Source organism: Ambystoma mexicanum, chromosome 11 (assembly GCF_040938575.1).
Source record: "Ambystoma mexicanum isolate Mex_15411 chromosome 11, UKY_AmexF1_1, whole genome shotgun sequence".
Lineage (NCBI taxonomy): Eukaryota > Metazoa > Chordata > Amphibia > Caudata > Ambystomatidae > Ambystoma > Ambystoma mexicanum.
In genome coordinates, this window is record NC_090934.1 from 1284114582 (window position 1) to 1284137757 (window position 23176).

A 23176-nucleotide genomic window follows, 5' to 3' on the forward strand; every position below is an offset into this window, starting at 1 on the left:
ATTAATTATTTGAAATGGGTTTTGTTTTATTGTTGGGCGCTGCCCGTGGTGAAGAGTCCCACAAAGGTACCTCCCCTAAGATAATTCTAAGTAATGCTGCTCCTTGTGAACAACCAAAGTCTGTTAAATGTGTCTGTAATTTTGAGACAAATAGTTAACTAGCGCATCAGTGTGGGCATGAGTTACTAAAACTTGCCTCGTGGAATACTTGAGGGCACTCTCATCTGTTTAATAATCAAAACTCTACTCTAAACAATTTTGATATTATAATTTTGCACGAAACGTGGCTCACCACTTCTCCAATCTGGTATAACCACATCATGCACTGTACACCTGCGATGCAAGGTGTCAAGGGGCGTCCCACGGCGGGTTTGATTACGAGTATTAAAACTAGTGCTGACCTCAAATTGATCACTTCACTCTCGCCAAACCCATTTATGCAATTGACGATAATATCTGACCGTGCCGCACTGTATGCGTTGGCTAACATTTACTGGAACTAGGAGGGGATTGATGATACAAAATATTTTAATGACCTAGCGAGTTTGCTACATTATGTTGTCATGTTACCAGGCATTGTTCACATGGTTGTGGCAGGGGACCTTAACTTTCAATTCTTTTCACCTAGTAGAGCTTGTGAAAGCGTTAGGCAAACACAATGGAAACACAATGTCTTCGCGTGGCTTAGTCGTGCTTAATGGATCTTGTATAGACAACAACCTGGCAAAAGTCACCTGGCACCGAGGGCAGGCGAGTGACATCATTGATTACATGTATGTTGACCCGAAACTGTTGTCACAAATAAAAGGCTTTCACATAGTTCTCACTGCGGACAGTGATCACCAGATATTATCGTGTTCGTGGAACATTCCACGAAAAGTGGCTTCTAATGTTCCACCTAAGTATTCTGGGACTGTGAAGGTAAATACTCAGGGAAATCGGATAAGGTGGTCCGAAGAAAGTCTAAATCAATTTTCAAACTCGCTCACAACGGCGTTTGCGCACTCATTACTAGCTGGTATGATGGAGAATGTGTGCTATTATGATCTCATGCAGAGACATTCAGTTACTAACAGGACCATCAAAAAACCCTTTGAAATGAGAAGGCACGTTTATGATGCCCAAGTTAAAAATAAAAAAACCGGAATACCGTGCACTGAGACGTAAAGTGGCTCTGCTTCCAGCTGAGCTTAAACCAGCCGCTTTAACCAAAGCAAAGACAGATTAAAAAAATTGGTTGCGAATACATTGAGCAACACTTTGGCAAAAAGACCGTGAACACATGTTGAAACTATTGGGTAATCAGAACACCGCACAAATGTGGGCTACGCTCAATGAAGTTGTCACCACCCCCCCAAACGTTAATACAGATTCATAATGTACCTAAGCGCGCATGGATTGAATATTTTACTAACATGTATGCCTTGCCAGTGTCTGTAGCTCCAGTACAGGAGGATGTGTGTTTGCCTGTGTTTCATCTTTACATTTTAAGAGCTGACATACTTCACTATATTTCCTCAATAAGTCAATCCAGAGTCCCTGGCCCAGATGGGTTATCGAATAAGACCTTTAAATTTAACCCCGAGCTGTGGTACGAGATTTTGTTCCTAATTTTCCAGTACATTAATGTTACGCAAACCATTCCAAAATCGTGGAAACATTCTATCGTTATTCCACTGTTTAAAAAAAGGTGATTGTACTAAACCCCAAAATTATCGCCCAATTGCCATGCTGGACGCCCCGGGTAAATTATATAGTCGTATCACATTGCAAGGGCTGAATGACTGGACTAGACTTAAAGGAAAAATAGATTCTTTCCAGTCGGGATTTGTCTCAGGTTTGGGCACCTCCCCTAACATGCTCCTCCTTAATCTGATCAAGAGTATGTATGCTGGCCGAAAAAAAAACCTATATGTAACCTTTGTCGACTTTAGCAACGCATTTGACTCAGTCGATCGCAAGCTACTATTTAAGAAACTCGAACAATATGGCTGTCCTGTCTCAATACTTACTCTAATTAAAATACTGCACTCAAACACCTCTATGCAAGTTAGATTGGCTTTGGATGGCTCGTTATTTGCTTCCATTCCAACAAATCGTGGACTTAAACAGGGGTGCATCCTGGCGTCAGCAATATTTAACTTGTTTTTGCTAGACATAGGCTTGAAATTCGAAAATACTATCGCAGATGCTCCTAAATTGGGCCCACAGAAAATTATCTGTCTTCTATACGCGGATGACCTTGTACTTCTATCATGTTCCCCGTGCGGATTGCAAAATTTGTTGGACAAACTTCAAGAGTATGTGTTTGAGAATCATCTGACCATCAATCTAGCCAAAACACAAATTGTAACCTGTTTGAATATTGCTAACAAAAAGTCTGCTAGATATAAATGGACCCTTCAAAATCAAGAGGTGGTGCGAGTTCTACAATATAAATACCTGGGTCTTCCATTTACAGAATTGCAAAATGACCACATCTATACAGCAACTTTGGACGCAAAATTGCGTTCTTTATCATCGCAAGCTAGAATTTTGCTGTATAAATATGGAAAATTCATGGTAAATCATATAATGAGCTTTTATCAACAAAAAGTGGTACCTATCATTACTTATGGAGCTGAAACAGGATTCCCTAAATTAAGATCATACTGGGACCACTATGAAGCCTCTTTTTGGAAAAACGTATTAAAGCTTCCTAAATCTACACCTTTACCTCTACTCCGGCATGAATTAGGTAGCATCTCCATGCATATCTAAGTGATGTGGACATTTTGCTCCCTGTATAGAAAATGCATACTAGGTGCCACATCGTTGAATGTATTGGGTATTCTTAAAAATCATATCTTTACATCATGTCTTGATTTTCCAAAAAAATGGACTGAATATGTGTAAGAGCCATTAATTGATGCTGACATTTCTCTTGAACTTTTAATATTGAATCCAACTAAAGCAAAATTTAAATTGTATCGAGTTGACTGGATTCAGACCCGCAATCAATGTACGGTCTATGTGGACGGTGGCACCACGCTGTTAAAGCATAAAAGAATGCGCACTATGGAACCTTATTTAGTGAAATGTTCATCTAGCTACTTAAGATCCCAAATGTTGCGCATTCGGTTAAATTTATGCGCCACAAGGCAGATCCTAGGAAGGAGACGTCTCGTTTCTAAAGATGTGACATACTGTCGATACTGTAAGGAGCCTGCCCAAATTGAATTATTGTGCCACTTGATAGTTGACTGCCCTGCTTTGAGTCTGATTCGGCACAAATTGTTTGATAAATGCAGTCATACTTTATTACCTCGCTCCAGTGAGGAAATTTGGGCATATCTCTTATCTAACTCTAAAACATCGATACAGATTGCACTGGTCCAATTTGTTAATGCGGTAATAAATGCAGTAATACCAGCGTAATTAATGTAAGAATTATATGAGTGATCTCTGGAATTGATACCTGATGGGATTATGATTGTGGGGGAAGGGAGAGGTCAATTATCCCTTGATGGAAATTATAAGGGTTTTTAACTTTCTGCCTATTATGTTCTTTTTTCCTATCTTTATTTTGTGTTTTTTCTATTGTGTATATGTTTTGAGAATTTTGTTTCGTTTGTTTAACATTGTCTAAGATTGATTTTTGTAAAGATGAAATTGTTATTATCTTTTACTGGTATTTGATAACATGATGTAATTTTGAAAGGTTGATTTTTCAGCCAACCAAAATAATAAAACATTTTTTTTAAAAAAAGATGGTCTCTTTAACCGAACAGTGGATGGGAGCAAAAGAGGGGTTAAATATTTTGAATGCAAACTAGGTGAAGGTGTGAATGGTATTTTGCAAGGGAGATGTCCCTGTAGCTTACAATTGCCGCCATCGGATCCTAAGGTCACGAACATGGATGATACTGCCCTGTCGGCTTCAGTATTGAAAGAGTTTGTCCGGTTGGCACAATTGGCAGATCAGGAAGACCATATTACACCTATAAATGAGGAACTGGGAGAGAACGCTACCCCGACACCAAAGTAAGCAGGGGATAGCCAATGTAAAAAACCAAATGGAAGGACGAAGGAGAGATGGAAAAAAATCAAAAGGGAAAACTCAATGTTTAACCGGAAGGAGGCTAGAGGGATTGAAGGTCCTAAACAAAAGAAGAAAAATTGAAGTACTGATACTAATCGCTTTATTAAAAACCTAAAAGGACTAAACTCAGAGGAACAACAAAGAAATAAAAAGATGGGAACTAAGTCTGAGTTGGGGAAAAAAACTCCAACTAACGAGCCTGAAGTAACAAAGGTTACGGGGGGAATTCAAACAGAGATAGATCAACCTCCCCAGAAGATCGCTCCGATCTTCCTGAATGCTAAACAAAAAGCAGCAATGAAGAGCTTCGCTGAAGTTATAGAATGTAAAAAAGAGAAAAATTTGCAAAATGGGCTCGAATAATCCGTCTGGATTGGTACAGAAGGGCATAATAGGCCAAGACAGACTGCCTTCAGCTTAAGAGATGCATAAGGGGGAAGACAACAGACCTTGAAAAAACTAATTAGGAGTTTCGTCAATGCTAAATTCTAAAGAATATATACCAACGCACACAATGGGTAAAGTTCAGGGATTTAAGGTGTTCCTGTCAAGAGTGACTAAGGATAACAATACAAAATCGCCATTAAATCGAACAAGAATACTCTCGAAGATGAAATTTATCTCTGACTTAAAATACTTTTCATCATCTGACATTGATCGTGTTAGTTTTCCACATATCCCAAAAACCAGTATCGCAGAACTTAGCCTGAAGTCAAGACTAGACTAGACTAAGAAACAATTTTAGATGCTGAAGGTGAATGGGCAAAGAGGGGCATTTTAATAGCAAGAGATCTTCAAGAAATAGCTAAAATGCCCCCTCAAAATGATCACATAAGGAAGCAAGAAATGCTCAACGAAATCCTGTGAAGATTGCCCACCTATCTCCCAATGTTTGGGACATGGTACCGGAGATCGTATCTCAAATATTTCTTAAGCTGGGCATTGCAGAACAGAAACTCTAGCTAGTGAACCGAGCTGCACTCTATCTTGAAATACTAGGGGACCTAATTCTTTTTGTGAGGAGACTATGGGCCTCATTACAACGAGGGCGGCGCGGAATGAACGGTGCCGGTAAGGGATCCGCACGGTTCATTCCGGGCCGCCACATTACGAGGTCTGCAGCGGGTCCCGCTCTGGAAGCCTGGCCAGACCAGACGTGCAGAGCGGGACCTGCTAGCAGTCCAGGATGCTGGCCCGTTGTTAGCATCCTCCCCATTCCCATTGAGCCCTACGGGGGCTCAAATAGGAATAGGGATAGGGATGTACCGGGTCCCGAGAATGGGAATTACTGGGCCTGAAAAAGTCGGCATGGCCCAGTAATTCCCTATTTTTGGGACCCGGACCTGTAACCCGGTTTGGAGGTAGCCATGCTGCTAAAAACGGCACGGCTACCGCCAAACTCCTAATGAGGCCCTATGAAATGTTACATTTTTGAAAAATTCGACCAAATTCTTTTTCCAGGAAACATGGTTAAAATCTTCTTTTGGATTAGATGGCTTTTCCGTTTATCTCCAATTTGCAGTGGGCTCAAGTATGGGTCGTCCTGCGGGGGGATTGTGTATTGCATGTAGACATGAAGTGTTCCCAGGCTCCAGATTACTTTCGGATGATACCCCTGGTATGTTGGAGGTTAGAGCGGAGAGGAGGGGAAACAAGACCAATTTGGATTGGATAATAATAAACATATTTTGGAATCCTATGCTAATCCCACTACTGAATTTCGGATATACTGATTGATTACACCTCACAATTCCCGTCAGATGAAATCCTAATAATGGGAGACTTCAATTCAGTGTCTTAAACTAGTTCCACTGACTTAAAGAAATGCAAATTTAAAACAAGTAGAACAAGTTACTTTCTTACCTGGTAACGTTCTTTCGATGGGATGTTCCTCTGACGTATTCCACATCTCTGACAGTAATGTCCACAGCTCTGCTGCTTCGGAAAAGTTTTCACCGTCAGTGTCCTACGTCGATGATGTCGATACGCTGTCCCTCGAGGGCCTCCGTCAAGAGCCGACATCAGCGGATGTTATGTGTAGGACGCACTTTGCCCGTAGCCTCAAATGTAGTTTTTTCCCAGAACATGTGGCACCAATCTACTACCAGTATGACTACAGAAAGCCTTGCGGAAACATAAGCTGCTATCACATAAGAAATTCTGTAGAGGGGCAGGCTGGGAAGGTTCGATGTGGAATACGTCGGAGGAACATCCCATTGAAAGAACGTTACCAGGTAAGAAAGTAACTTGTTCTTCGAGGGGATTGTGTCCTCCGACGTATTCCACATCTCTGACAGACTCCCAAAGCAGTACCAACGTATGGAGGTGGGAAAATAATTTAGAATTTTAGAATGCCCAATGAAATAGCAGAATAGAGGACCGCCTTACCAAAGACCAAATCTTGCCCATGGATAGAGTCCAGGGAATAGTGCTTTACAAAAATATGGACAGAGACCCATGTGGTAGCTTCACAAATATTTTCAACGGGAACACCCCTCTGCAGAGCAGTAGAGGCAGCCACACCCCTAGTAGAATGGGCCCGTAAGCCTACCGGAGGGTCCTTACCCGCCAAACGGTAACATTCAGAGATCGTCAAAATGATCCATCTGGACAAGTTCTGCTTGGTAACAGCTTGACCTAAACACCTTCCAGCGTATCCTACAAATAGCGGATCGTCCACTCTGACCTGGGACATCTCTGAGAGATAGAAGCTCAAAGCTCTCCTCGGATCCAACCTACGGAGCCTCTCCTCTTCTTTACCAGGATGCGGAGGAGGATAGAATGCCAGAAGAATTACCTTCTGGCTCAAATGAAATTCCGACACAACCTTCGGAAGAAAAGAAGGACGAACCCTAAGGACAACCCTGTCCTTATGGAACACCGTGAAAGGTGGCTTGGTGGGCAGTGCCTGCAACTCACTCGCTCTGTGAGCGGAAGTAACTGCAACTAAAAATACAGTCTTAAAGGTCAACAGTCTCAAAGGACAAGAATGTAAGGGCTCCAACGGAGCTCCCATTAGGAATTTTAGAACCAAATTCAAATCCCATCCTGGCACCTGGAAAGGTGATGGTGGAAACACATTAGTTAGCCCTTTTAGAAACTGAGAAATCAAAGGAATCCTAAAATAAAAACACTCCTCAGACAAACGCTTAAATATGAACAGCGCCGCCAGGTAACCCTTAATGGTATCCACTTGCAGGCCCTTGTGAGCTAAAGAAAGCAAAAAAGACAGAACCACAGGAATTGAACATTGAAAAGGATCCACATTCTGTACCACGCACCAGTCGCAGAACTTTCTCCAACGGCAACAGTACAGGGATTTTGTTGCAAGCCTTCTGTCCGAAAGCAACACCTCCATCACGTCTTCGGGGAGGTCCCAATCTTTATACCTCAACCTTTCAGATACCAAGCATGAAGGCTGAGGGACTTGACCTCGGGATGGAGAACCCGACCCCCCTCCCATGAGAGCAGATCGTCTCAGTAAGGAAGACGGCGTGGAGAGCAGATGGACATGTCTAGAAGGTCGGGGTACCACACTCTACTGGCCCATGGAGGAGCAATGAGGATCTTTCGGGAACCGAAACTCCGTAACCTCTGCAACACTTGCGGAATGACGGGGACTGGAGGAAACGCGTACAGTAGTGTGAAGGACCACTCCACTATGAACGCGTCCCCTAAGGCTCCTCTTGGAGGAATTTCCCGTGAGCAGAATCTTTCGCATTTCTGGTTGACACTGGTGGCGAAGAGATCCACTTGTGGGGTCCCCCAAAGGGCAAAGATCTCCAAAAGAACTTCCTGAGCCAGCTCCCACTCGTGAGAGACCGTGCTCTGCCTGCTCAGAGCATCCGCTGCTGCGTTTTCGTCTCCGGCCAGATGAACTGCCGAGATCGAAAATTTCCTGCTGGATGGCCCAGAACCAGAGCAGCATCGCCTCTCTGCACAGTGGGAGTGACCCTGCCCCCCCCTTTTTGTTGAGGTAGTACAATGCCACTGTATTGTCCTTCCTCATCAGGACATTTTTCCCCCGCACAGATGGCAGAAAAGCCTTCAAGGCTAGCCTGACAGCCCGCAGCTTGATGTGGAGTCAGGACTCCGACAGAGACCAACGACCGCTGACTGTCAACTCGTTGGCATGAGCTCCCCATCCCGTGAGGGATGCATCCATCATGATCGTCACCTCCAGCCAGGGTAGCCAAAATGGCCCTCCCTTCATCAGATTGCCTACGTCGGCCCACCACAGAAGATCCTGGGCAACCGATGGCAGGACCCAAACGGGATCCGACATCCTGCCGGAGACTGCGACCACTGCATCTTGAGAGCCCACTGCAGAGATATCATCGGCAGCCTGGCCTCTGGCACCAGTAGAATGCAGGATGCCATGAGGCCGAGCAACCTCAAGAACTCGAACGCTGGGAGACTCTGGGTACTTTGAAACTTGTCCACCATCTACAGAATGTGATGAGCCCTCACCTGGGGAGGCGAACACTGTCCCAGGGATGTGTCAAGCACCGCTCCGATGTACTGGAGCCGTGGGGTAGGTGTCAAGTGGGACTTCTTTAAGTTGAGGGAGAAGCCCAGCTTGTGAAGGGAGTGGCAGGTGATGGACAGTTGATCCAGGACTTGCTCGGGAGAACGCGCCCTGATCAACCAATCGTCCAGGTCGGGGTAGACGTGAATCCCCCCTTTCCTGAGATACGCTGCCACCACCACCATTAGCTTGGTGAAGACCCTCGGGTACTTCCTGTGCTTGGGATGAATCGGCACATGAAAGTAAGCATTTTTGACGTCGAGAGACACCAACCAGTCCTGAAGTTGAAGGGCCTGGAGGACTTGAGAAAGAGTAACCATCTTGAACTTGTCCTTCCTGAGGAGCTTTTTTCAAACCACGCAATTCCGTGATGGGTCTCAATACCCAGTCTTTTTTCGGAATCAATAAATATGGGGAATACCATCCCTTGTTCCTCTCCGCTACAGGCACCAGTTCTATGGCGCCTTTCTCCAGCAGGGATAGGATTTCCTGCGCAAGGAGCGGATCTGGACGCTTCAAAGAGAGCTTCCCCAGTGGATTGTTGTGAGGCCTCTGCTGGAAAGGAAGACAGCAGCCGTGGGCTATGATCTCCAGAACCCACACATCTGAAGTAATGGCACGCCATTCTACAAGATGCTGCGCCAGCCTTCCCCCAACCGGCAAACCATGGGGCATGGCCTCATGACTGAGCGGAAGCGGCTGCGGCAGTGCCTGAGGGCAAAGAGGCAACTGCCCGAGCGGCTTTGGCACCTCGAGTACCTTGTTTTCCACATCTGGTACCCCTATGTTGGCCCCTTTGACTGGCAGCTCCCCTCGATCTACCAAAGGAAGAGTAGTATTGAAAGGAACCTCCCCTCCATTGCTGTCCCCTAGGACGAAAAGGCGGAGGTTGACGTACTGCAGCGCTCAACGACTTTGCTGCAGCTTTGGAAGTCTGCAACCTTTCAAGGCTCTCGTCAGCCTTGCAGCCAAAAAGATGGACACCATCAAAGGGCATGTTGGGAAGACGGGACTGTACATCAGGAGCAAACCCCGACTTCCGCAACCACGCAAACCTGCGCATCACTGTGCTCGCCGCCATGGATCGGCTGACACAGTCTGCCATGTCCAGACCCGACTGAATGGATTCACACATGGTATCCTTGCCATCCTGAACGAGGGCAAGAAAACCATCCTGTTCCTCCCCTTCGGGAATATGTTCAGCCGCCAAAGACAGACAATTCCACAGAGTGTGAGTGAATCTTGCCAAGGCACAAACGGAGTTGGCTACCTTCAAAGCCAAACCCCCAGATGAAAATACTTTCTTCGCCCAACCATCAAAGCGTTTGTCGTCCCTATCCGGAGGGATGGTAGGGTACGCAGCCTGCTTCGCTGGGGCCGTAGCCGCCTGCACCACCAAACTCTCCGGAGTGGGGTGCGTAGACAAGTAGCAAGGGTCGCCACTGGCTGGACGGTATTTTTTCGGTATCGGCTTATTCACTGCCCGGAGACTCTCCGGAGCAGTCCAAGCCGCCGCCACGCTTCTTTGTAAAGCCTTATGAAATGGCAGCACTGGGTCAGTGGGTGGACCTTGGTCCAATATAACTGTCAGGTCATCCTGCAGAAAATCCACAGGTGGAGCAGACCACCCCAAGTACTCAGTCACCCTCGACATGAGACGCCTGTATGAGGACTCAACATGTGTACCAGGCTCAGGCCTGCCAAACTCAACCTCCGGAGAGGTGTCCAGACCACTGACCTCATGTAAGGACTGACACAGGTCTTCCATCTGGCTGTGACCAGACAACAGGTCATCAGGTCAGGAAGTACAAACCCCTCCTCATCTGACCCTTCTTCCACCTCTGAGATGTAATCCAAAGGCTGGAACATATCCCTGGATGAGGGTACAGAAAAAGGCTCAAACACAGGCCTCACTGATTTACTGAGGACCTTCCTCGGAGGTTCCACAGCCCTCCGGGGCACCTGCGGTAAGGCCTCCACAAAAGTCAACGAGGGCACCGATGGAATCGGCGTCGACTTCGATCGAGGCGCAGATGAGCCGGAGCCTCGGGAGAGTCCCTCGACAGACATGGCGCTGATGGCATTGATGCCTTCTTAGAAGGCCTCACAGCCTGCGACAGATCGAGGGCGTCGAGGACCGGGACCTGGAACGGCTATGGTGATCAACCTTGTCCAATGGGGACCTTGACGGCTCCCGATGATCGCGTCGACCGCCCAAGCCCGAAGGCGTGCGAGCGGTGGCCCTAGCTCGTTCCTTGCTGGTTTCTCTCGAAAGCGCGGACTGAACGCTACCCTGCGATTCAAAAACCGCCATCATCTCCTTGCGGAATGCGTCCCAAATCCGCCGGCGATGAATGCTTGTTGGGACAAGCTATCCGCCGTCTGGTGAAGTCCTCGGACGAGGAAAGCAGCCGGTGATGGCACTTCCGAGAGTGCCTAAAAGAGGCAGAGGAATGGCGGGACCCACTCCGAGAACGAGACCCCCCTGGACTTACGCCGACGCAGAGAGTCGCCCCTCGAATCGTCGGTCGAAAGCCCAGCAGATTTCTACTTACAGGGTTTGGAAACCCTACCTACAGACAACTTCTTCTTCCGATCCCGCAAGGGCTTCGATGTCAAGAACTGGCATTCATCGCAGTAGTCAGTGGCGTGGCTCTCGCCGAGGCACCAGAGGCAGACTTTGCGCGGATCAGTAACAGGCATTTTGGAACCGCAGTCCTGACACTTCTTGAAGCCTGACCTCGGGGTAGAAGAAGACAAAGACATATTCTCAATATATCCGAGTTAGAAGAACCGATTCAACAGGAGAAGAACCGAGGTGCGCAGAGATTCCTAAGCAAACACGTTCATGGAAAAAACTGAACTGAGGCTACGGGCGTCATGCGTTCTACATATAACATCCAGTGACGTCGGCTCTCGACAGAGGCCCTCGAGGGACAGCGTATCGACGTCATCGATGTAGGACACCGATGCCGAAAGGTTTACCGAAGTAGCACAGCTGTGGACATTACGGTCAGAGATGTGGAATACGTCGGAGGACATAATCCCCTCGAAATGGTTATTTATGGTGTCATTTCATGATGGAATGGGATTTACAGATGCTGAATGGGAATGTGGAGGGAGACATCGCCCCTGGCCCTACTTGGACGCGAGGCTTGTGTTACTCAACCATCGACTATATTTTTGTATCCCAAAATATTTTTGATAGTTGTCTACAGTTTAATTCGATTTGTGGAAATTATAGTAATCACGCTATGTTGGAAACTTCCTTTAGCCTAGATTGCCAAGAGTCAAAGCCTTGCTATAGTCAAGAATTGGCTGTAAATACTGATGGAAACAAAGTAGGCAGATTTAACAGGGGGGGGGCTTACTCTTACTAATAAATTGTTCAGTATTACAGAAGACCTGACAGACCAGCAACTTTCGAAATTCTGTGATCCCAGCCGTTTTATTGAATTTCTGTGGGATCTTGATCCCTCAGATGATAAGACCCCAACAATGCGAGTTCCCTATAATCATTCTTTTGACATACAAATCCAAGAGAAGAAAAGAAATAGAAGACATCAAAAGACAATACTAAAAAAACAATAAAAGACCCAAAAGAGCATGAGAAAGGATTTAGATCAATAAATAATAGTTACAGAAAATGGATTAGGTCCCATAGGTTCATGAGGTTGCAAAGGGAGGGGGAAGAAATGCTGCTGAAAGCAATTTGCATAGAAAATTCTCGCAGTTTCTGGTCAATCATAGACTCGATGGAAAAACCTATTAATTATTCACAAAATACTATTAGACAGGAACAGGCCTGGGCGGATCACTTTTCCAAGGTCTACGGGCCTTCTGATGTCCCAGAATAAAAAATTATAATATCTACTGATTGGGATCTTACGTGCATCACAAGCTTCTGGTCCTAATGTGATTCTAAAGATTAATCCGATCCTTTGGGCGAAGGTCCTGAAACTTCTGTTTGACAACATAATTGAGACAAAAAAAAATCCTGATTCTTGGAGAAACTCCATCATCATCCCAATTTATAAGAAAGAAGACCAATTGGCTGCATCAAATAATTGACCAATCTCACTCCCAGATGCTGTTGGAAAAATATTTGCAGGACTAATCTTGAAGGACCTGGAAAAGTGGGCAAAAATTAAGGGGATAATACCAAAACAGCAGACAGGATTTAGGAGGGGATTATCAACCTCTTTGAATTGCCTTGTTCTTACCTGTGTCAGCTCAGGGTTTTTTTCATAAAGGGAGGCACACTCCTATTCAGAGCCTGGGTAGATTTATCCCAGGCTTTCGAAACCATTAATAGATTATGGAGGAAATTGAGGAGTTGGGGGGCTACCTGACAACCTATTAGCCATTCTAATAGAACTGCATCATAACTCAACTTTACAAGTGAGAAAGAACAGGCAGGATAACTTGTCTTGTGTAATTGACATCGAAAGAGGAGTTCGACAAGGTTGCTTGATCGCCCCGATCCCTTTCATCTTGTACCTCTCAGATTTGCCCCAATGGTTGGAAGAGATAGGCTTGGTTAGTCCAAAACTCAGCATTGTGAAAATAAATTGGTTAGCATATGCTGACGATATTGTTGCATTAGACCATAGACAAATTGGACTACAACGATTACTGAAAGTCCTTTCCGAATATGCATTATGTAACGATCTGAAAATAAACCCAAACAAATTTAAAATTGTCATATTTAAGAACCCCCTTAGGACCATGAAAGCATTTACTTGGCACATGGATAACCAATTAATTCCAGTCACAAACAAGGTAATCCTATATGGGATCACAGATTAGACCTTTCCCGACCAAAACCCATTAACTCTCAACCCTTGGCCTAAAGATCTTAAAAATGAGATCGCAAATGAAGAAAATGTATGCTAATTACTGCACATTTTCCATTCTTCCTGTGGTAAAATTCTACATTGGAAAAGTTGTGCCTGTGCTTTAGATACAAATTTCCAAGCCTTTGATATCGATTGGGACAAAACTGAAGCAAAGCTATGGAAAATAACTCTTGGCCTCCCTATTTCTGTCCCAAACGTTTGTATAAGATACGAACTTGGTCTTACTTCACTCTTGGCTTGGTTAGAATGGAAATTAGTCTCTATATACAGAATGATTCTTGATCCTCCAGAATCCTCCCTTTATGAGGATGTTGCAAACATTGATGGATAAAGCAGATAATCTATTTCTGAATAAATGAAGGTCAAAGTGTAATGAAATACTAACGCATTCAGATAGTACGATAGAAACCCTGATCCAAAACCCTTTAAGAACGAAAGAATCTATGAAGAAAATGGATTGGATAAGAACAACAGAGAAGATGAGACTAGCAAAAATATCATCTTCCTTCACTCCAACAGACAAACCTTTCTGCCCTCCTATCTAAAGAAATCGCCAGCACCAGGCTATAGAAAAGACTTCCTTAGACTTAGACTTAATATTTTGCCTACCTTGGACATTTTATATATCAGAGATAAAGTAAACGTCTCTACCGATATATGTGAAAAATGTGAAGATATGGAAAAGCAATCTATCCAACATCTTCTATCAAAATGTTCAGGTACATGGGACCTTAGAGTCCACAGATTACAAAGATTTGTGCATAATGTTGGGTAATTGGCTACAAATACATTCTGGGAAAGATTTATTTTTGGTCTTAAGACTTCTCTTTCTGAATTCTTGTTCTCTTGCTCCTTCTGTTTTTTTTTTGCTCTTTCATTTTTCTCTTCTCCTTGGTAACTGGTTTTAGATGTATTTAAATGTTATTGTTTTAAGATAATATGTGTTGAATTATTTCTCTTTTTATTTCTACTTTTTGTACGATGTAATGACACTATGTATTGTTAGAATATCTGTTTTGAAATTTTGTATGACTTTCTGTGTAAAAAGTCAAATAAATAAAAAAAATTAAAAAAAAGGAAAGCAAATCCTTAGGTCTTTCCTTTTTAAGTATAGAATTAAATCCTTTTGCTGGGCCCCTTTCACTTAAAAATTCTGTTTAATTATGCTACTGTCTTATATTAAGATGCTCCCTCATAGCAGGGCTCTTGGCTATTAGTTACTAGTGGATCAAATGCAGTCGAGGCACATGTTATGGTAAAAATGACTGAACATCTCCATGCATTTTGTGGTTGGCACTGAACATAAAAGGACAAGTTGGCTCATTTATTGTAGTTTTCATTCTTAGTCTCCTGCAAAACTGTACTTTGTAAATATTGAACTTGGTAACTGATATGGTATCGAAATGTGTTGGTAATTAGATATTTTTTCTTTTGCTTTGCCACAGAAAGCACATTTCTACTGTGACGAAGAATACATTGATCACTCATCAACCATTCAAGAGGTTTCAGAAAGACTGTACATGAATAAACATTGAATTCCTACCTACTTGTAATGGAAGTATACCAACCATTCATATCAGGAAGCCACCTTTTAACATGTACTCACTCTTCTAAAGTCCTTTTTTCGCCCTTGTCAATCATGGTCATTCCGCCTTGGAGATGGAGGTGTGGTTTCTTAGCCATCAGCTTCTTCATTGTAGCAGAACTGATTGAGCCATTCAGATGGGCATGAAGCTCCTGAATTATGAGCAAAATCAAGATTAGGTTACCTTTGGCACCTAATGTTACAATAAATGCAAGGTTTCATTGTCAGTATGTTTACAATATGCAAAATGACAAATTTATAAGGGACAACCTAATATTTACTAAGTCCTAAATACAGGAATGGTTATGATCCATCATATAAAGCCAGGTGATTTGCAAAGGTCACCTTAAGTGTCCTTTATAATTCCAAAGTACTTTGTCATTTTGCTGGAACATTATTGTATCTACCATCACAAACAACAGATGGCACTGGATTCATGAATGTGTCTTTTAACATTATTTACATTCTGTTTAACACAGCCTTGGGAAGGTTCAATATTCTGTAATATGCTGTGCAGTGGTTTATTTTGCTGTTCTTCTAATGTATATAAAGGGATCACAGCATCTCCTCACTCACTCGTATAGTCAAGAAGTATTCTTGAAGGCCGAATGCCATTTGCATGGTACTCAACCTTCCTGACGAGCAACAGAGATTTTGAAACTTTTATTTGCTGCAAACAAGATTTGACTGCAGTAAATAGCAAATAATAATTTCACAATGCATGGCTGGCCTCTGGGAGTAAGCATTGTGCCAAATATGGTGAAATGCTCCATTTAACAGAAAGCACTGGTATTTATTGGGGGATTGTATTTCTTTCAGGTTGAGGTCAACTAAATAACTTGGCCTGCAGATATTTCTAAGAATTTGCGAGGGCTGATATAACTTTTGTGTGAACTTTAAAGGAACTACATTTCAAAGGTCAAACAGCGTGTTCAGTGCTTGAACCTTTTATAGTCATGTATTTATAAAGTATAGTGGTGAAAGATCTGTGCGGGGGGATTGCTGTTTGTTTTACTGAGGCGTTATTCTGCCATAAGTGACTGCCACCCATGTTTGTGGTCTTGGGCAGAAGGCAAGGGCACCTAAAGCGAAGCCCGCGCAGGCAAAGGGCGCAGTGTTGTCTGCCGCAGGTGCGCAGGGCGACCTTCCATTGGACCTTCCTGATCGACCGCTACGTGCTACGTAAAGCAACACTCACTAGATCAGACATCACCTGTATAAATTCTTCACACCGAACCAAAGCCCACAGCGGCGAAGCCTGCGCAGGCAATGGGCGCGGTGTTGTGCGCCACAGGACGCTGGCCGACCTTGCGTTGGGCCTCCCTGATAGACCGATACGTGCTATGTAAGTAACGCAATGCTCACTAGATCCGACATCACTTGTATAAAATCTTCACACCGAAGCCCGTGCAGGCAAAGGGACCAGTGTTGTGCACTACAGGTGCGCAGGACGCTGGCCGACCTTCGGTTGGGTCTCCCTGATTGAACAATACATGTTAACGCTCACTAGATCCGACAACAACTGCATGAATTCTTCACACCGAAGCCTGCGGCAGTGAAGCCTGTACAGGCAAAGGGCGCAGAGTTGCGCGCCGTAGGTGTTAGGTGACAATGGTGTGGCGCCCCCAGAACTCCTCGCCTGGACACAGAAGACCTCACTGCTTCACAATGTTACCCCAAACTCAACCTGCCCACATGCAATTTGAGGTCTCAGGACTTACTTCAAGACCAGGGCTGCCACTTGGAGCCCACCTGGACTGGCAAAGCCAACCACCCTACCAGTCACTAAGGTATGCAGCCCCAACTGCATCTGCTTACTCTGTATATCTCCCTTAAGCCAATCCCCTTTCCGAACAACTGCAATGGTTTGGCCTTTTATGCCTGAAGACCTTACTCCCTACTCAGGGCTTCTGCCCTGGAATGTTCAACCATAACAACTGAGCAACCTGAGGGTGTCATCACTTCTTTTCCACTGGTATCCCCTTCTCAGGTGGCCATGGAAAGATCGCTTTTGGATACCAACTCTGGGGGTGGATATTGCAAGAGAGGATAACCTGGGAGGAGAAGACTTGGGGAGTGGGGAAGAGTATATCCTTAGGTGAGACATGGTATTGTGAGAAACCTGACGGTGTATCACCCACTAGTCTATGGGGATCTCTCTTCCAGGTGGCCAGCACATGGCCATCGCTTTTGGATCCGGTTCTTCAGGGTATACCAGTGCGGGAGGATCACCGAATGGTGAGACGTGGTATCCCCTTCTCTGTAACACCTTTACCCCATCCTACCAGGTAGGATACTTAGGAACTCAACCCCCACCCCCTTTCCCGACACAAACACTTTCTCACGGACAGCTCACTATAAGAGAAAACAGACCAACACCCGAGCCGTATACCTGACATGTCCCAATACAATGGTCAGACAGGGCCAGGCAATTACTGACCATTACACACACCTGACTTCCATCACACTTCCCCACACAGATAAAAGGCAGAAAACGAGAGCACACTCTGAGCAAGGCAAAGCACACAAGAAAACAGCAGTTGCAAGATGGCAGTTAAATTCAAGGCGAAAGACAGCAAAATCGAAGAGGATCGCAAGGGGGGGAAGGTCCCTTGACCTTTTCAACGAGAGACCGTTACTTTCATGAACCTTTGAGAATAAAAAACGTAAGACCAGGAAACAAGGCTGAAGAATCCTGCATTGTGTGTCAGAGGTACCCGGGGCTCTCCCGCAACGATAGTGAAGGTGGGGAGAATCGTTTACCACTCTGGTACTGTCCTTGGCTCCTACAACAAAACATCGCCAGTGACATTAACAAAGCCGGTGAGTTGGAGAAACTGATACCAGACCGGTCTGTGCTGAGGCCAAAGTTGCAAGTGGCAACATTGTATAGTGAACGCTGAAGCGAACAGTGTATGAAGCATATGTGATAATCAATGCGAGCAAAATTGAACAACAGATGAGTGATTGAACTTTGAAGCCAAGATACGATACCTTAGACACAGTGGTCTGGCACTGTGTGCATGCTCATTCAAAAGTCTCTGTAAAGGTATCCAACTGAAAGATAGCAAAAGCGAAAGAGTGACATAAATTGTGAAATCGAAGTGGTCCTGCAAAGGCGTCAAGCAAAATCGTGTGTACATTTGAAAGTCTTCAATGTTAATAGCGTAAAGAAAGTTGATGACGAAGTAGATGAAGTTGGTCCGAGCCTAGCGGAGGGGAGATCAACAGAGAGCTTTTGGTTAAAGCAAGTTTGTGTTAAAAGGTTTAATTAAAATTGGTCTGAGTCTGGCGGAGGGACACTAATTGAACATTGTGTTAAAGAGGATTTGCGCCCGGCTGAGGGGATCCGGGATGGACCGTGAATCACCTGAGAAATTGGATGCATGAATATCCTACGAGCATTGCGTTGAGAGGACCCGAGACCAGTTGAGGGGGGTCCAAGGTGAATGGTGAATCACCTGACAAATTGAGTACTTGTGAAATCTTGAAGGAAAAAAGGAAAATAACGTATTGTTTGTTTGTCGCATCAGGCCCTCGGAAAGAAGAGACTTTGAAAGGCAAAGAGACTTGGGCACGGAAGGTCCTGAGACTAATAACTGAACTGTATCCTAGTGCTCGAAAAGCCAGAGACTGTGCTAATGTCAAATGTACCGCCTTGTCTCGTGCTGAAAATGTGGGGAAGGGAGACCAACAGCCTGAATATCCTGATATATCATTTTGTGAAGACTTCTTTCTTTTTCGCAACACTGTTTCCCACACTATTTTTATTTAAAGGTAAAGATTGGCAATAGGTTTATTAGTAAAGGCCCTTTTATTTTGACAAGACACCACTACGACTGCGTTATTATTTGATGGCCGTAGCCTCCTCTCATCTGTAGATTTAGGATTACATAGGTGTTTTTTAAACCCTTTTTGAAGTTCAGTAAACACCCTTGAGCTGTGGTCACTTGTGTGTCTTACTGTTAATACCATGCCTTCCTTACAAGATCACCCATTTCCCTTTCACCATGAACCCTCCATCCCTCAAACCTTCATAGGCTTTTGTCAACCATTTTCCTGTGGTTACCCTAAAGTATTCCCCAAATTGCATCAGTATGTTACTGGGACGAAGAAGAGGACAACTAAACCAACAGATCCTCATTTTGTGAAAGCAAACAATTATCAGCCCCAGCCAACTACTGGGACGAGGAGGAGAACGACAAGAGCAAAGCAGGACTACCGCTTTGCTGGTGAGCAGTCTAGTGCTTTTAATAATTAAATGGAGGCGGGAGCTTTAAAAGCTGGAACCCCAAGCCAAATGGGGTGAGCTGTGGGAGCAGAATCAGCTGTGAACACAGTCAGCTGTGTGCAGGGAGACCTCTCCGCTGTGGCGGCATGGCAGGAGGAGCGCTGAGACACGTGAAGCAGTGCAGAGTGTATGCAGCAGGAAGCAAAGACATACAGAGTTGGAGGCTGGTGGCAAGCCGTGTGAAGGAGTCCAGCTGGACTGAGGGAAAAGGTTGTATGTATCCAGCTTTGCAGAGGAAGCACTGCTGGGTGTGTGCGAACCACAAGAAGACTGCCGGGTGAAGACGTGAGCGACCAGACAGAGTAACAGGAACCTGCGGTGATGGAAAACCTTGCAAGTAGTTGAAGGACTGACGGATTCAGTGCAACCAGTTAAGAGGGAACACCGGGCTGAATGGCGGTGATAAAAATAAAGCAAAACAAGACATTTTGAATACCGAATGCAATGACAGAAAGATAAAGCAGATGAAAAGTATTTTGAATACCAAACAAAATGAAAACAAGGTATTTTGAATATCAAATTAAATTTAAAAAAGTTGGGAACACTCTGACATCTTGAGAGGAGTGAAAGCGAGATTGTGAACTATACTGAGAGGAAAGTTTTGAACTGCATTGAATTAATGAACTGCATTAACTGAAACCAGTGCTAGCAAAGCTAAGAGGGCACAAAGAGTTGTATACAGGATATGAGAAATCCAACCTTTAATACAACCAAGGAAGTGCAAAGAACTGTATATCATAAAGGAAATAAGCATTGGCAAGAGCCAAGTAAACATAAGAAGGTGTAACAAGCGCAAGGTGGTTAAGCAAGCCGCGATAGTGTCAGGAGTGTGACTGAGTCAAACCTCACTGCTGAGGAGAAGCAGTGCACTGGTTTTAAAGGAAAAGCAGTCAAGGAAGGGTACCGGTTGCGTGACTTGAAATGGGTGGACTGTGTGGTCCAACAGCTGCGCCTGGACAGGGTGGCCCTGAATGGAAAAGCCATTCAGGGCCACCCTGCTAAAAGGAAGCTTGTGTTGTGCAAAGACCTTGTTATGACATAAAGGCCAAGTGTTTGTTTAAAAGTTGGAAGATTTGAACTCTTTGTTGAAAGCTGGAAGATTTGCACTCTTGGGGAAGGGAATTTGGTGAAATACTTTCAACTTGGGGAAGGGGAGCTGATTATAAGCCAAAGAGATAGAAGAAGACCCGATCTTTACTTTGGACAATATTCCTTTTGATGCGGTCATCCCTACACATTGTATGCAGTTAGTTGTGAGGGCAAGTATAGGTTTTGGATAAAGACAGATGCTTAACTTTGTACTTCCTGACGCAGACTATCCTTAGTTTTCTTTAGTTAGGGAAATCCCACCTTAGCATTGGGCAATTTAGGCATTACACCACCCCACATTTTCAGTTAAATAAAACTTTGTTGAGAAAACCTGAACTAGTTGTCTGTGTCTGGCTCATCATGCCTTCACATGACCCACCTTTATCCCTAGAGTGTCAGAGCCGTTAGCGCTCTAGTGACACTACACCTTGCCAAACTTAAACACCTTTGCCTCGTACTGCCGAGGTAGCCCCCAGCCCCACTGGGTGCGGTTTTGCTGGCTTGCGCTTGCAAGCCACTGCAACTTGTTCCCATATTTGCTACTGTGATCCTGCATGCCCATCATGCTTTAATATGGGCCTAGTAAGCAGGGCATGCCTCGATAGAATTCTTGACTTAAATCGCTCTGTCGTACCTCCCTTTAACCATCTTGTAACTGCGCAACTTGCAATACTTGTGTAAATGTGCAAATGGTCTCTGTCTGTACGCAATCGAAACCTGTGTGTAAATGTGCAACTTGTCTCTGTCTGTATCCACGTAACTCGCAACCTGTGGGTAAATATGCAACTTGTCTCCGTCTGTATCCACGTAACTCGCAACCTGTGGGTAAATGTGCAACTTGTCTCCGTCTCTACCCACATAACTCACAACTTGTGGGTAAACGTGCAACTTATTTCCGCTTGTAACCACGTAACTCGCAAACCTACGTGTAAATGTGTATCTTTGCTCCACCTGTAACCACATAAATCGCAACCTGTAGGTAAACGTGTAACTTATTTCTGCTTGTAACCACGTAACTCACAAACCTTCGTGTAAACCTGCCTGTAAATATCCTACATGTCTCTTTCTGTAACTATGTACTGCGCTACCTGTGCTTAAATGTGTAACTTAACATCATCTTGTAACTGAACTCATCTTGTCACTGTAACTAGGGCATTGATGCCTCAGGGTTAAGTGCGCTGCTACATATGTAAAAATAAATAAACAGGGCGAAAACCACCTAGCACACAACTGAGTGCAATGGTGAGAGTTCTAACACTATTCAAACTTGGGCAAAAGGAAAAAAGGAACTTTCACCTGGTGCTTCCTGTGATGGAGCCTGACCAGATCTCCTTGCCAAGTGCCCAGTGTGTGAGAAACCTGAAGGTGTCTGCCTAGCTAGTACTCGGGGATCTAATTATAACAAGGAAGTCCCTACTGCTGTAAACTCAAGTTGCTTATAAGTAGTTATGGTTTAAAGAATGTACCGAAACTGGTATCACACAATTTTTAGGAGTTTCTCTGGAAACAAAGAGGGCAAGTATGTAAAAGAAATTTATGATGTTTATTTTTCAGAAAGAAATTTGAATAGACTGTAAGTCAATGTTTTATCAACAATAACATAAAAAAACATGGTACAAAAAGCAACAAACAAATAGCTGCAAACATGAGTGGTTTGAAAGTTTGGAAAAAGGACACAAGAGTGCAATTATTGATGATTCATCTTGGTTATAAAGCTAGAACAAACAGAAAATTGTCAGTTTTAATTGCAAACGAAAAGGGGAATACTCGTGGAAACTAGATACATGGACTGCAAATAGTGAAAGAAATGAAAAAAATGGCCTTGTTGTAAGCCAACCAATTAAGTTTTTAGAAATTTCCTTTTTTCTGAAAGCAGTCAAGTCCAAATTTGCTCTGTTTCCTGTATTCCATTGACAGGTCTGCCTACGTGTAAGTGTCAAAAGAATATAATGGATTGAAAAAGATCAAAGATCAAATTGACATCATCAAAACAACGTTTCGGCAAAAGTGCCACCTGTCTGGCCATGAATTCATAACATAGTTGAAAGTTGCCTTCCTCAGGGCGATATACCTCACAACAATTTGACCCTGTGGGGAAGCAGACATGAAAAGAATAATTAAAACTTGATAGGGACAGTCCCCAAATCACGAAATAATAAATTGCCCTTCTTGCTTAAAAGAGAAAGAGGGAAGCGAATTACCTAGTTTGTAGGCTGTGGGTAAATTGGAAGAGAAACAGGCGTGTGGGGGGGCTCGAGAGCCCAGAAATGGGCGCCTGAAAGGTGGAACCGGGGTAATCCTCAGGGAAGCTGCATCGAGTTTTAGGGTCACATTGGAGAAAAAACTCACTGGAAATGAAAAAGGATGGGGTTAGTGTGAAGAAAAAACTTAATGGGGAGAAGCGTAGTGATAGCGTTGTCTTTGTAAAGAGAGTACTGAAATTCGAGTCTCCAGAATAGATGATCCTGCACAATGGCGTGCGGAGTTGTCAGGGAAGTCCGTGATATACCATCAAATGGATGCCTGGGGGCTAAACAGCCCAATAATCGCTTTGAAACTACAGGTAGGTGAAAGCCGCTGTATAGTCACCTCACATTTACATAGGGAATTTGCTGTCGCTGAGGAAAAAACAGTAGAGGCAGAAGGATGTTGCTAAATGCATTCACGGGCTGGCGTATTTACAATTTTTGTAAAAGAACATGCTAACATGCTGAGATGTACTGCCCGTGACTCGCGGCGTCTT

At 44.2% G+C, this 23176-nt stretch overlaps 1 protein-coding gene across 4 annotated transcripts in view; it reads right to left on the bottom strand.

Moving 5' to 3' along the window:
• The window catches only part of MAPDA (N6-Methyl-AMP deaminase), a 486784-nt gene that overhangs the window by 393187 nt on the left and 70421 nt on the right, over window positions 1-23176 (bottom strand). For 2 of the 4 annotated variants that reach the window (XM_069624759.1, XM_069624762.1), the window contains exon 2: window positions 15075-15205. The exons of the other annotated variants lie outside the window; for them this stretch is intronic. In XM_069624759.1, coding sequence (XP_069480860.1) covers window positions 15075-15205 — 131 coding nt within the window. The remainder of the gene's footprint in view (window positions 1-15074; window positions 15206-23176) is intronic. 4 annotated transcript variants of the gene reach the window in all.